This window comes from Argiope bruennichi, chromosome X1 (assembly GCF_947563725.1).
Source record: "Argiope bruennichi chromosome X1, qqArgBrue1.1, whole genome shotgun sequence".
Taxonomy (NCBI): domain Eukaryota; kingdom Metazoa; phylum Arthropoda; class Arachnida; order Araneae; family Araneidae; genus Argiope; species Argiope bruennichi.
This window is the reverse complement of record NC_079162.1, coordinates 95,492,882-95,506,903: the sequence shown is the minus strand read 5'-3', so window position 1 is coordinate 95,506,903 and position 14,022 is coordinate 95,492,882. Positions and strand designations below refer to the sequence as shown.

General features: G+C 33.2%; 1 protein-coding gene across 7 annotated transcripts in view; it reads left to right on the top strand.

Annotated features, from left to right (window-relative positions):
* The window catches only part of LOC129958263 (transmembrane protein 131-like), a 132,560-nt gene that overhangs the window by 14,825 nt on the left and 103,713 nt on the right, over nucleotides 1-14,022 (top strand). For all 7 annotated transcript variants that reach the window (XM_056070592.1, XM_056070591.1, XM_056070588.1 and 4 more), the window contains exon 3: nucleotides 11,311-11,342. In XM_056070592.1, the coding sequence (XP_055926567.1) occupies nucleotides 11,311-11,342 (32 nt within the window). The remainder of the gene's footprint in view (nucleotides 1-11,310; nucleotides 11,343-14,022) is intronic.

Here is a 14,022-nt window from a genome sequence, read left to right as displayed (position 1 = left end):
TGCAGGATTTGCAGTTAGATGGTAAATGCCCATGTAAATTATTAGTTGAAATGCCGAATTTATTTGGTAAGAAATTGAATGATGGTGTTTTTCTTACCTTGTGTCGGCTACATTTGTCCATATATGTCAGTTTTTAAAGAGACGTGACATGAATTAGATACGGTCGTTGACAAAGTTTGTGAAATATCATTTTCAAACTGTATTGGAAGATTTGCACGAGCAGGGCACTGTAGCAATGTAAGTATTGCATGATGAGGTTTCTGCACTGAGTGCCGGCGTAGACAGTCTATTGAAGCAACGATCGATTAATCCATATCGCGGTTGGTAAAGTCAGCATTCACAGTCTCGCGGTAGAACTTCTGAAAACTTGCTTATTCGTAGACTGTGCAGATATTGTTTCGGAGCTAGGATGCATAAGTTATTGTTAGCATTCGGAAAAGTGACTGGCTAATTGATAGCAAAGATAAATGGTAGCCTTAAACATAGTCGCCTTTTTGTTTATGAAAACTTGTCTAGTTTAAGATTTCTTATAGACTGTGGTACGGCAATTAGTTTTCTATAAAAAATTAGTTGCATAAAGCAAAACCAGTGGCATGTTGTTATTTACAGCGAGTGGTTTTAAGTGCAGGCTTTCAGCTTAAAACAGTTAGAACTGGATCTCAAGTTTATTATTGCAGATATGAACTTTAAAACGACCCTAATCCTAGAAATGTGTCCTTTAATTGGAGCAGATTTTTTGGAACTTTTCGGATTACTAGGCGATGTTAAGAGTCGAAGATCGTTTGACCGCACTGAAATCTTAAGAAATTTCTTGTTCATTATCAACAGTAGGTTTAAGATTGATTTCCTCTCAGAATACTAATCAAGAATTATTATTCCGATATCCTAAATTACACCGAAGATAATCAGTTTAAACTATATAGCGTGACGCACTGCATTGGGACAATTGGACTATCTGTATTTTCCTAAACACGGTGGTTATCTTTCCGAAAAATTAAAGTGTTTAGAGAAATATTTGCTGAGTAGTGAATAAAATATTAGCTGTCTCAAAAGTCCGTAGGCAGGCCATGTCTGTATTTTTCCTACTAAAAAAAAGACAGCAAGTACCGAATATGTGGCGAGTATCGTCGATTAAATGCTACCACTATCCCTAATTGCTACTACATTCCGCTTTTTTAGGAGTGTTCTCATAACATTCGTGGCAAGAAAGTATTTTCAAAGCCAGATTTATTTAAAGCGTATAACCAAATATTTGTCGGATATATTCCCAAAATGGGAATTATAACTTCGATTTGACTTTTATAGAATTTGTTTACGTCTTTTGATATCCGTTTATGCAGCACAAAGTTTTATTGATAACTAGCCGCCTTTGGCGACCAGCCGGTTCGCCAATCTTAATGTTCGTTAAAATTTTAATAATTAAATATTTTATGCAATTCCAACTTTAATAGATTCTTCAGCAAAATATTTTAAAACTTCAAATTTTGATAGTCATATAATTCACTCATAATATTATAAAGGCCTTCAGTCATAGCCTGATATGTATCTCTCTAATTTTCTGTTACCTCTCGTAGAATTTATGCTTTAAATTAAAGTGGAAGGAATTAATCTGCAATTAATATAATAATATTTTTACTGAAACAAAGCATTTTTTTATAATATGATTATTGATAACTGAGTCACTGAGCGTTTAAACTTTATGGGCACTAAAGAATATCTTTCTTAATTTATGTAATATCTCAAGAATCTGTCAACAAAATTTTCTCAGATTCATCATGAACAGATCGATTAATTAACAATGAAGACACTAACATTAAGAAAATAAAATGAATCGTTTAAAATAATCGGTCGAAAACAGGTTTAAAAAAACTACTTAAAAAACGATGTACTTAAAACTATAAGCATATATCAAAAAATATATAACTAACATAACTACAATTTAATTACAAAAGCATGCAATTAGCCTAAAAATAATTTAAATCATTGAAAACAGGTTAAAAAAAACTACTTGAAAAACGATGTACTTAAAACTATAAGCATATACAAAAAAATATATAACTAACATAAATACAATTTACTTACAAAAGCATACAACTAACCTAAAAGTAATTTAAATCGTCCGTTCATAACGGTTGTCATGGCAACAATCAGAACACAGTGCGCATGCGTGAATTTTCTTCGCCAGTTACGTTAACACAAATGCGTGAATTTTTCTACGCCAGTTGGGGTAACGCTATGCAGATTTTACATTTTTAATTTCCTTTATTCTGTGTTATTTTAATTCAAAAGTACTTCAGAATGAATCTGAAACATGGATTAATTAACAATGTTTAATTTTAAATGCATAAAACATTAAGAAAATAAACAGAATCGTTTGAAATAATCCGCCGAAAAATCTTAACCCTAGCCTCATTACTGTTGGGAGAAAAAAAGAACTAAAGCCTAAATCATTTGGCGTTGAGAAAAATGGAAGATTATTTTGGCGGAAAAGTTGGCGGTGGGGAAAATGGAAGATTTTTTTGGCGGGAAAGTTAGTTTTTAATTAATAATTAAAATTCTAATTACAATTTCAAAAAAAGGGACCCCAGGTGCACATTCCCGACCTCTAAGGTATACATGTACCAAATTTGGTAGCTGTATGTCAAATGACCTGGCTTGTAGAGCGCCAACACACACACACACACACATTGAGCTTTATTATAAGTATAGATGTATTAAAAGATTTAGATTGTTTTATCGCATATTTAGGTGACATTTTCATTTTTACAGAAATCGAAGAACAACGCAAGTTGGGCTTGGAGAGAGTTTGTAAATATTTGAGTGATTTCAGTTGTATAATCATTTTACAGTTAACAAGTGCGATTTAGGTCCATCCCAAGTTCAATTTTTGGGTTACTTGGTTTTGAAAGAAAGTATTCCGCCTTTGCTAAGAAAATTGACAACTCTTCTAGATTTTCCTTTACAGTATTCACCGAACAACCACAACAAAACCGGAAAGGTTTTGCTATAATAAATTTTTATTGCGGAGTTCTGAAAGATGCAAATTTATTTTCATGATTTAACTAAGAGCATATGCAAAAGAGATTAAACGCCTCTTTACTGAACTTTTTTAAACCCTTTAAAAGGTCATTTTTTTCTAGTCATATTATGTTTAAATATTTTTAGGCTTGAAATTAGAATAAGAAAAGGGATTCATTTAGCTTATTAGATAAATTTAATTTGATTAATTAATTAATTTGGTTAATTAATTAATTTGGTTAATTAATAATTAAGTAACAAATCAAGACACATTATTTTGTCTGAGATAAAGAACTGAAGCATCTAAATTTCTAACTTACTAAAAAAATTATCAGAATTTATGCCAACCTACATAATTTCATACAAAGATTGATAAATTTGGTGGGAAGCATACTTCCCACGGCCCTAGAAAGGGTTAAAAAAGGGTTTTGAAGTGGTAAAAAGCAATTGCAAATGCTCTGCTCCATGCAATCAAACCCTGTTCAAAAGTGTTCCAGATTAAATTTTTAGGAATTCTTATAACAGCAATCTTTTCTTCTGGTGTAGAGATTTTTGCAATGACTTCGTATGAAAATGAGAAATTGCGTCCGATTCCCTTAAGTGCACATGGTACAATTCTTTCTGCCTTTATTAGCAAGAATTTCTTTTGATCGATAACATTTTGCTGACTGGGTGGAGAGTTCTGTGATGTACTGTTCGAACTCTTCGAACTGATGTACTTCAGCTCTTCTCGTGTTTCCTTCATATGTAAATAGCCATCTGATAACTGTAATAATTTGCGTGCGCTTCTATTATTTGTATTTATACCTTAGGTAGTGTATTTAGGTTTTGCAGTAACCTTTGTTAAGATAAAGCTGTTTTTTTCCCTAGATATGTTTATTGTAATTCTTCAAAAAGCATCAGTTACATAATCACAAAGTAATGTACCCTATTAGCACAAGAAGGTCGAGATGGCCTGGTGGCGAGTTCTCGGCTACGGAACCAGAGAGTTTCAGGTTCTAGACCCGATTCCACCGAAGAACTATTGTGTAAGCGGGTCTGGTGCATGTTAAATCCGTCAGGACCAAACTTCCTCTCACTTGTTTTGTGTGCAAGTTTGGAGAGGGGGTGTCAGCTCAGGTGTCATCGTCGTCATCTGGCCACGATACAAAATTACGTGGTCCGTCCCAAAATAGCCTTAACGTTGCTTTCAAAACGAGACATTAATATCACTAAAATAAACCAAACCTATTAGCACAAGATATCCATTAGTATCCCCATGATCTTGTCCGATAGTCCAAATGCTGCACAATATCTTGTAAATATCGCAGTTTGTGCTAATATAGTAGTTCTTTTTCGCATAAATTCTACAGAATTATATCATGGTTATGTAGATGATTTGTCGAGGAGACCCAATCTTGATATTACAAACAATGTTCGAATATGGAGAAGTTATACAATACTATGAACTATAACCATCATATTCTCTTCATTTTGAAGGTGGAGTTTTATACCTCTAGTGGAAGAGTGACGATTAAAAACACACCGATGGCATTTGATTCTCCCATGATCCATAAATCTTGAAAAGGATTCCCTACAATCTTAACCCTTTAAAGGGCCATTTTTTTCTAATATTATGTTAAAATATTTTTAGGCTTGAAATTAGAATAAGAAAAGGGATTCATTTGAGCTTATTAGATAAATTTAATTCCATTAATTAATTAGGTTAATTAATAATTAAGTAACAAGCCAAGACACATCATTTTGTGTAAGATAAAGAACTGAAGCCTCTAAGTTTCTATCTTTCTAAAAAAAATTGTCAGAACTGATGCCGACCTACATAAATTCATACAAAGATTGATAAATTTGGTGGAAAGCATACTTCCAACGGCTCTAGAAAGGGTTAAAGGAGGACATTTCAGTATGGTAAAGACATTAACACGATTAGAGAATGATTCTACTTGGATCATATGCGTATCGACGTCTAGAAATAGTGTAAAGAATCCCATGCCTTTGGAACCCAAAAGGACCATAAGTGAGAGCAAAAGGGATATTTACAATGTTAGGATGTGTACTCCATTTAAGAGAATTGCTTTTGATATACTAGGGCATCTACTCGTAACATCATCTGTGCACCCTGATAATTATCGATTATTTTACGAAATTTCCTGAAGCAATACTTATAACGAATTAAAAAGCATCGACAGCTGTTGAAGCACTTTTTGAAAACTGGGTGTCGCGTTTTAGCGTACCCTTTACACTACATTCATATCAAGATATAAATTTTAATTCACTATTAATTCTTGAACTATGGAAACTTTTCGGGATTCAGAAAACCCGTATTACTGCATTATATCTGTAGCCAAGCGGCATTTGTGTTCGACATTGTGTGGAAGACGTATTCGAACTATTCCCATCTATTTGCGTATTAAGTTCGTATAAAATAATCAGATGGATTGTGGCACACATATTACTACCGATATTTCTCCTAGCTTACAGTGCTGAGTAGAAGCAACCGCTGGACTTTTTCACAGATGTTGTTCGTCAGACCCCTTCGTGTGATATTTTGTTCAGACGACTGAGTAATTCGCCTTCATCGCGTGACTACATCCGTGATTTGAAAGCGTGTCTGGAAAGCATAAGTCATTTAGTCCGAGAAATGATTAATTTAGTGAGTAACCGAATGAAAACTTTCTACTATTCCAGGTAAACGTAGCAGCGCTATAAAGAAGGTTGAATAAGTCCAACGTTATAACAACACAGAGAAGGATCATAGGCCATTATTAAGAAGCTGAATGATGTTATCTGTGAATTCAAAAATACTCAACTACGAAGCCCAGTGTCCTACATCTTGACAGTCTAACTCCTTTTTATAGATATACATCCACAACTTTATCTTGAAATGACTGGCGGAATTTGCAGTCTTCGAAGAGAGGAACAATGTTTAAACTGTTTTGACTTCACCGAAATCAGAATTTTCGCAATACGACACATTTTTGGCAAATTTGCGCTTAAATGCTTGTTTGGGAAATATGAGGGCTTGATTCTTCCCAGATAATTCAATCCCTTACCTCGCCAGATTATAAAAGATGTAGAGTATAAGGGGGTAAAAAAAGTCTCCCTCCTTTATTCTGGCTTCGATCATCATATATGAAAACTAAGAATACTATTTTAAAGGTGTTAATGTATACTTGAAGAATACTATGCCAAAAATGCTCATAAGGGAGTATCTACATATTTAAAATTGTGTAAACATTGAAATTTCTTATAATAATATCCCTTTTTTTTGCTGCCACGAATAGATTCCTCCTGGTAAAATTATGTGGAGTTAATATATAAATTTGATTAATATAGCTTTATTACATCGCGAAATATTTTTACGCTTCCTGTTAAGGGGTCATTTTCATATGTAGATGCATAAGATTTAAATATTTTCTGGACGTCCGTAATCGTATTTATTTTTATTTTTGTGATAATTTAAAAACTTTTGTAAACTAGCAATCTACATGTTACAATCGATAACTATTTGATACATATCAAAATATTTACAGTGAAATTTTCTGTTAGAAGTTTGATTCTTTTTCGCAAATAGATTTTCAAGAACATTGAAAAATTTTGTCTAAACTGCATTAGCAAAGCAACAAAATGAGAAGTTTTGTTGTATGAACAAAAGAAATAAAATTAAATATATTTTATTGTTTTGAAGAAATATTAATTTGAGTGTTAAATTTAGTATCTTGCCGATAGGGAGAAAGGAAAAAAAAAAAAAAATTAAATGATTTCAATTCTTTTTGCCCTTTTTCCAGAATTTCTTTGTCAGTAGAAGTTTGATTGCAATTATCATTGCATATTACTCATAAATAGACATGAAATGAGCGCTTTTTTATTTTACGAGCATGTAAAAAAAAAGGCAATTTCCTTCATTGGTAAATGTAAATCAGTTTTCTTCTATGCTTTTCTGGTAACTTAATGTTTTATGTAAGTACCTTTTGATTGCAAATATTTCTTTATATGAAGACAAGTACACAAGATATATGCGTTTTACAAACGTGAAATACAAACTGTAGAATATTAAAGGCTCATTTTTTTACGTTTACGTATCTTTAATTATCGTTATTGTAGCACTTCTTTAAGCTATTATCCGTCACATATTTTGCTGCTTTTGATATGAATAAAAGCAGGTATAATTATATATAATTAAAGGAATAATTGTTATATATTACCCACCTTTGGCAACCAGGAGTAATGCTTTCTAAAATTTTCAATTCATTATTTATTTACCTTGGTCTTTTAATAACGTCTTCAACAAAATATTTTTAAGCTTCATATTTCGACAATAATATTATTATAGAAATCTTACGTTATTTTGCTCATTGTACTATAGATCTCCCTAATTTGCTGTCAGCAGTCGTAAGATTTGAATTTGAAATGGAAGAGATAAAACTTAATAAATATGAAAACATTTTTACTGAAACCAAGCAACCAACAGAAAATCGTATTCTTCAGCACTGTAATCTTACGCGTATTACAGAATGTATGCGTACCATAGATTTAATGTTTATCTGGGCTACATACATTACAGATTTTTTTTATTTGTGTTTGTGTTTATTTGTAGAATTGAATCCCAGGTCCATGATCCTTTTGTTCCGAGACTGAGACTCAGGGCAGTGGACTAGCTATCTTGAGCAAAGAAGTATAGTTGCTCCTTGCACCACTTACCCATGCTATAGCACTGGAAACTGCCATAATATCATCTTACAGCAAGCATAACTCTTAAAATATAATAGCATTGTATTGTAGTGGTAGTATAGTGGTCTAAAAATCTAAAACGAAGAGAAATTTCTTTTGCATAATAATTCATTTCATGTTTAGCTAAATAGCTAACAAGTAAACTAAATGCTTATATATCTCCGTTGTCTTTAATTTAAAATGAAATCTAATATGTTCTGTATCAGGAGTACAGTTTCTTCATTTATATTAATTACAGGGTTGTCACGCCACCTGGAAAATAGGAAAACACGAATTTAAAAATCGACTAAAAATGTGGGAAATGCAGGGAAATTTTAAAATTTTCATAAAAACCGGAAAAATACAAGAAATTTTAAGTTTATTATTTTTTTCCGATCTAAAAATGCCAATTTCTATAAAGATCGCAAGAATAAAAAATTATTATCATCGCTTCAAAAAAGAAACAATACCATTCGCGATTGTGTAATGCGGAAACTCGCACCTTTTCTACTCTCCCCTTTTTCTCTGTAAAGATCAGTTCAATTTCGATTTATGGGACAGTTGTTCTTTTTTCATAAAATTCCCGAATTGCAGCTAATGAACATGCGTGAAACTTCTGTTACTGTGTGAAAGATTAGAACACATTTCTTTGCCTGGAATAGCAAATTCAATCTGCTGACGCCTCACGGCGGTATTTAGTCACTCACACGTGATTTTATTGAATGGTTTGTTTATCATTTGAGAAATTGTTTGCTTATACAGAGTAGAATTAGAGAATTTTTTTTGAACAATGAGCTGCTCAAAATCAGTATTTAATAAGAATTGGACAGATGAAAAAAAAAAAAAAAATTCAGTCCTGATTTTGCTGAAAGGGTTTGATAAGTCCCACAAAATCCATTTGTTGCGTTCTGCTCGCTTTGTAAGAAAATAATAAGCCTACGTATAAGGGGCAGTCAAATGAAAGCGAGACAGATGAAAAAAAAAATTAAGTAAACTATTTATTATTTCGGAAGTAATCGCCATAAATGTTAATACATTTATCCCACTTTGAGACAAGACTGTCAATGCCGTCTTGGAAAAATGTTTGCGGTTGCCTGTGGAACCATAATTGTATCCAGGCTTACACCTCTGCGTTCGAAGCGAATCGACAGCCATGTAAGTCTTTCATCAGGGCTCCAAAAATATGGTAATCGCATTAGGAAAGATCTGGACTGTATGGTTGATGTTTAAGGATTTCCCAGCAAAACTTCTGGAGCGTAGTCGCAACACCATGAGCAATATGTGGGCGAGCGTTATCGTGCAACAGAATGATGCCCTCCGTCAACATTCCTGGGCGTTTGGACTTGATGGCGCTCTTCAATTTGTGCAAAATTTAAACATACCGCTGTGCATTAATTGTGGCGCCGTGTTCCAGAACATCAATGAGCAGCGGCCCCTTGCAGTAAAAAAAAAAAATGTCATCATGAATTTTCCGGAGCTGGCGTGCACGGCTTTGGGTTTTTTCGGTGGGAGTGAATCCATGTGCTTCTATTGTTGGCTCTGACACTTGCTCTCCTGCTCAAAATGATGACACCATGTTTTATCTCCTGTGACAATTCGAGAAAGGAAAGAAAATTCTTCAACATGATACCGTTCCAAGTGCTACAGTGACGTCGACTTTCTGTTCAACTTTTGCTCGTGCGTCAGGCTGTGGGGAACCCATTGCGCACAATTTTCCGGTGCTTCAGATGCTCTGTCAAGACGGCGTGAGCGGTACCGTGACTAATACCCATCATGAGCCGAAAGCTTTCCACCGTCCACTGGCGGTCATTTCTAACGGCAGCATCCACCGCAGCAATGACAGAAGAGGAATGACAAGATGAGCTTGTCCTGGCCGACTGCTGTCTTACAATGACACCTGACCTTCTCGAAATCGTTTGTTCCACTCAAACACATGCTCACGTGACATACTGTTTTTGCCATACACAGCAGGCTATCTGGCAGGAATTTGACTTCCTGATACTCCTTCTGCAGTGAAAAAACGCGCTACTGCTCTGTTTCTTTCCCGGCCTCCTTAGTATGTCTGACTCGCACACAACTCGTTCACTTCACTTCACTTCGAGCGCGTCTAACAGACAAATGGCACAGCGGTGACCGCTCGCGCTGTTCCTTCCTGATTCTTGATAAAGGGCACTACTATAGACACACCTATCTGCGTTACCGACTTCCGCGCCATAGTCGTTATTTAGTCTGTCTCGTATTCAATTGACTGCCCCTTATAATATGGGAAAATAGGGAACTTATTAGTCATGCCAAAAAAGTGAAACAAAATTGCGTGTCAGTTCAAACAAGTCACAATTAATATTAGACTTTATCTAACGGAATGACGAAGAAGGTGATATGTCATGTCCGAAAACGTCAGACGTAGTGTCCGAAAATAAACCGATTTCAAATTTTTTAGTTCTAGAACAATTATTTAAAGCTGAATTTTTATGGGCATAAAAACTTGTTGCGTCACATTCGTCCTTTAATGCTTTCGATGATATTTCGGAAATATTTTCACGTAATGTTCACTGAAAGTGAAAAAGCTAAAAAATGTCGTGCCTTATTTGTTAAGGTTTAGCTCCATGAAATTGACAGCTGAAAAATCTGCAGAAATTAATGCCCAAATACATGAATAGGCAAAAATGAATAAACAAAAAAAGTATTTTTTTTTTATTTGTAACGGTTTTTTTATTGTCGCTAAGTAATCATTAAATGATTTGTATCATAACAAAAATGTTTTTTTTTCTTCACCCAAGTCCTTACTTTTGTGTGATTTATAATTAAAGAGCATGAGAGGTAACATATCCCCCTTCCCCACTTCATATATAAATTTTGTCTTGCTAAAATCTCGATAGTAAATAAAGAGAATTTTGTTTTTGTTTTTTTGTAAATATCAAAATTCTTTTAATATGCTATTATTTTAAATAATGTTAAATTTTTGCTTTCTTTCTTTGCTTTTTTCACTTCTTAAACTAGCGCATGAGTGTTATACGTGCATTTTCTCATATTTTGAATACAAGAATACAGGGATAACACAAGGATTTTTTTTTCTCCCAGATTTGAGTGGCAACCCTGAATTGTAGTGTATTCTTTGAGATTTCTTTCTTCGGAAGCCAATAAACTTGGAGCATATGAAAGTGTATAACTGCATTAGAGCTTTTAGATTTTTTTAAAAGAAAAACTCTTGAGAATTTGTAGACAGTTGGCTTGAAATTCGCTCTTGACATTGTTGAATAGCATTTTTTTAAATTAATATTTTTGTAAATTGGGAGCTTCATTTGGAATAGCATTCTGATTGATTCAATTTATAATTTGGTTGTTACTTTTGTTAAATAATAGCTTCAAAATTAATTAGTTTCGAGGACCATAATATTAAAAGGTCCTGTAAATGCTGTTGCAATCATCCATATTTTTTAAAATTAGAATTTGGCAAACATAGTGAAATTATGTTTTTCAAAAGTAAATGTGGTTTTGCACTCCAAGAACTTCTGAAGCTTGAACATGTGTCTTTATTATTTATTTAGTTATGGCAAACTATATCTTATATTATTTCTTTTTCAGTTTTACAGAGAAGAGGACACATCAGCAATAAGGTAAGTAGACATTTTTGTAAAATATATAAATATATATTTAAGCTTAGAATGCAACATGAGTTTTAAAATTGATAATTTCGTTATCATAATTTTTCAAAAATTTTAATATCATTCTGCAAAATTCAGAATGTATCATCCTTTACTTTATCAAGAGGCTGTCAAATTAAAACTTTTACATTTTTTTTTCTTTTAGTAACTCATTTTTGCTGCATTATTTTGTTCATTTATGCCACATTCTAATTTTTTTTTCAAAATTTTGTGTTTTCATTTGGTTTTGTGAAATAAGAAAGCAGTTTAAGTTGTAGTTATCTAAAGAGAAGACATTTGCTTTATTAGTAAACAATGCATTGCATTTACAGTAAGCCATCCAAAATACATTTGTCCTTGAACTTTTCTCTAACAGTCGGTACATATGTTGTATCAGTCAAATTTTTGCTTTACTTTTACAATTCCTGCTCTAGTAAATAATACATGTTTCACTATTCCCTTTGTAAACAATTTCTTTGTACTCTAATCTCTTAGTTACTTCCTCTTGCCAGTTCAGTTGCGTTCGTATATAATAGTTTAATTGCTAATGAGCAAAAGAAAAAAAAAAAAAGAATTGCATGGATGATTGGAAGAAATCACAAGCTAAATGAATTTACTTCTAATAATATGAAAAGAGGAGAAACGACTTTCCCTTTACTTTATCAAAGTTCACAAATTAAAAGGTCTGTAATTGCGTTCTCTGCTTATTCTAAAGTTTTGAGTTCCATCATCAATTCTGCTGTAGGTACGATGTTTTTGGTTTTGCCTATATGCTTGGACAACAACATTTTTACCACTATTTTAATCAATTTCAAATTTGCATCGTACTTTATATCATTTTGTAAATGGTTTGTCATCACTATTTTTGTTGATAGCATAGATAGCATATATATATATTTGTTGATAGCATATATTTATGTTGACTGCACATATAATGGAAGTTATCTGCAAAATTCAGTTAGATCAGACTTGATGCTTGCCATTTAAAGTGGTGGAGCGACAATCCGTCTTTCGTGACTCAGACATAATGACTGCTCTTGCTTTTTGGATCAGCTGTTTAGGATGTTTCTACTTTCTGGTGTTGCACTTTGTTGTTGCTGCTATTCTGTACTGCTGTCATCGCCAAGGTTGCGTAGTCTGGACTTACTCGAGTAGAGTTTCTTCTTGTTTGGAAAATTGAACTTAGCTTCTCTGCAAGGTAACCGGTCCAATATTCTGACTACTATCTCAAACTTGATAATAAGTGAAGTACAGGATCTGAAAAATGAAATCACAAGATTGCAAGAAACAATTAAGAACAAAACCTGAAGCTGCAAAAATATCACCTGCTTCAAATGATGAAAATAATTCAAGGGAATCATATCTGTAGTTAACCTTGTTTCTTCCAAACAACTTTCGACTATTACTTATTCCTCAAAAGCCACATTCAAACTTCCATTTGAACGCAGCTAATAACTCTACTTTTTAGACCTATGGATTTCTGACGTTATCTGGTATTTCTGGAGATTCGTAATGTCTTTAAGGAGGAGCTTCAAACTTTGTTTGTGAAGCTTGTATATGGCGAATCCATATAATTGTCAGAGGTCTCCTATTTCTTCTAAGATACAATCAGTGAATGCGTCCACTTTTATTGACCGACTCTGGACTCACGTGAGTAGATTGAGTCTTGTTCCTGCTTCTCGCCATAGGCTTGGAGTATCGTTTGTTTTCAAAGATCATGAAATTTACACTTTTGTTCTGCTGCGCGATGACTGCCTTCGAGGAGCCTTACAATCTTTTTACTCATGTTGTTATTGCATTTTGCAATGTCTTGGAAAAGTTTTAGTGTTGCGCATTGGTGCAAAAGAGATCCGCGTTAGTGTGAACCACATCAAACCAGCTTTTATCATTTCTGACGACACTATGTTCTGTAACACCTGTTTTGATGGTTCATCTTCAATGATCCAGTGTTTACTATTCGTTTTGAACGACGTGTAAGATTTATGAACTTTTTCCAAGCCTGACCATTTCTCTCGCCAAGGCTGATGGTGTGGCTGTATAACCTTTCTATGGAGTTCTATTGCTATTTTTATGAATAGAAAATTCTTATCTTATCTTGTATTATATTTGTAAATGATTTTTTTCCTTCCCACTTTTAATGTATATATAGTGACAGTTGTCAATAAAATTCAGTTAGCTTAGACGATGCTTTCTGCCTAATGGAATGACAATCCACAACTATATTTGATTAATAAGCTACATTAGAGCTTCTATTTATTTTCAGCATGACAATTTTTTTTAAAAATTGCTGCAAACATAGATAAAATACTGATTAGGAAGAAGTTATAGGAGTTTAGAAAACTTCGCGAGTTCATATTGCAATGCTTTGCTAACTAATTATGCAAGGTGACACAAATTATTTTTCTTTCAAAGCCAAACTGCTATTATATGTAAAAGGTTTAATTGATATTTCTGGCCTTATTAACATTTTTCGTATTCTTAATAAGTTTAGCTTCTTCTTTAAATTTTATAATTTCAATTTCATTGTTTTTCTGAATTTTTTCCAAAATCTTCACGCTTACGATTTAGTTTCGGCATGATTTTTTTGTTTTTTTGATACGAAAGCTTTGATGCATTAAATTTTTCATGTTGCTCCTCTTAATTTGAGAAATGT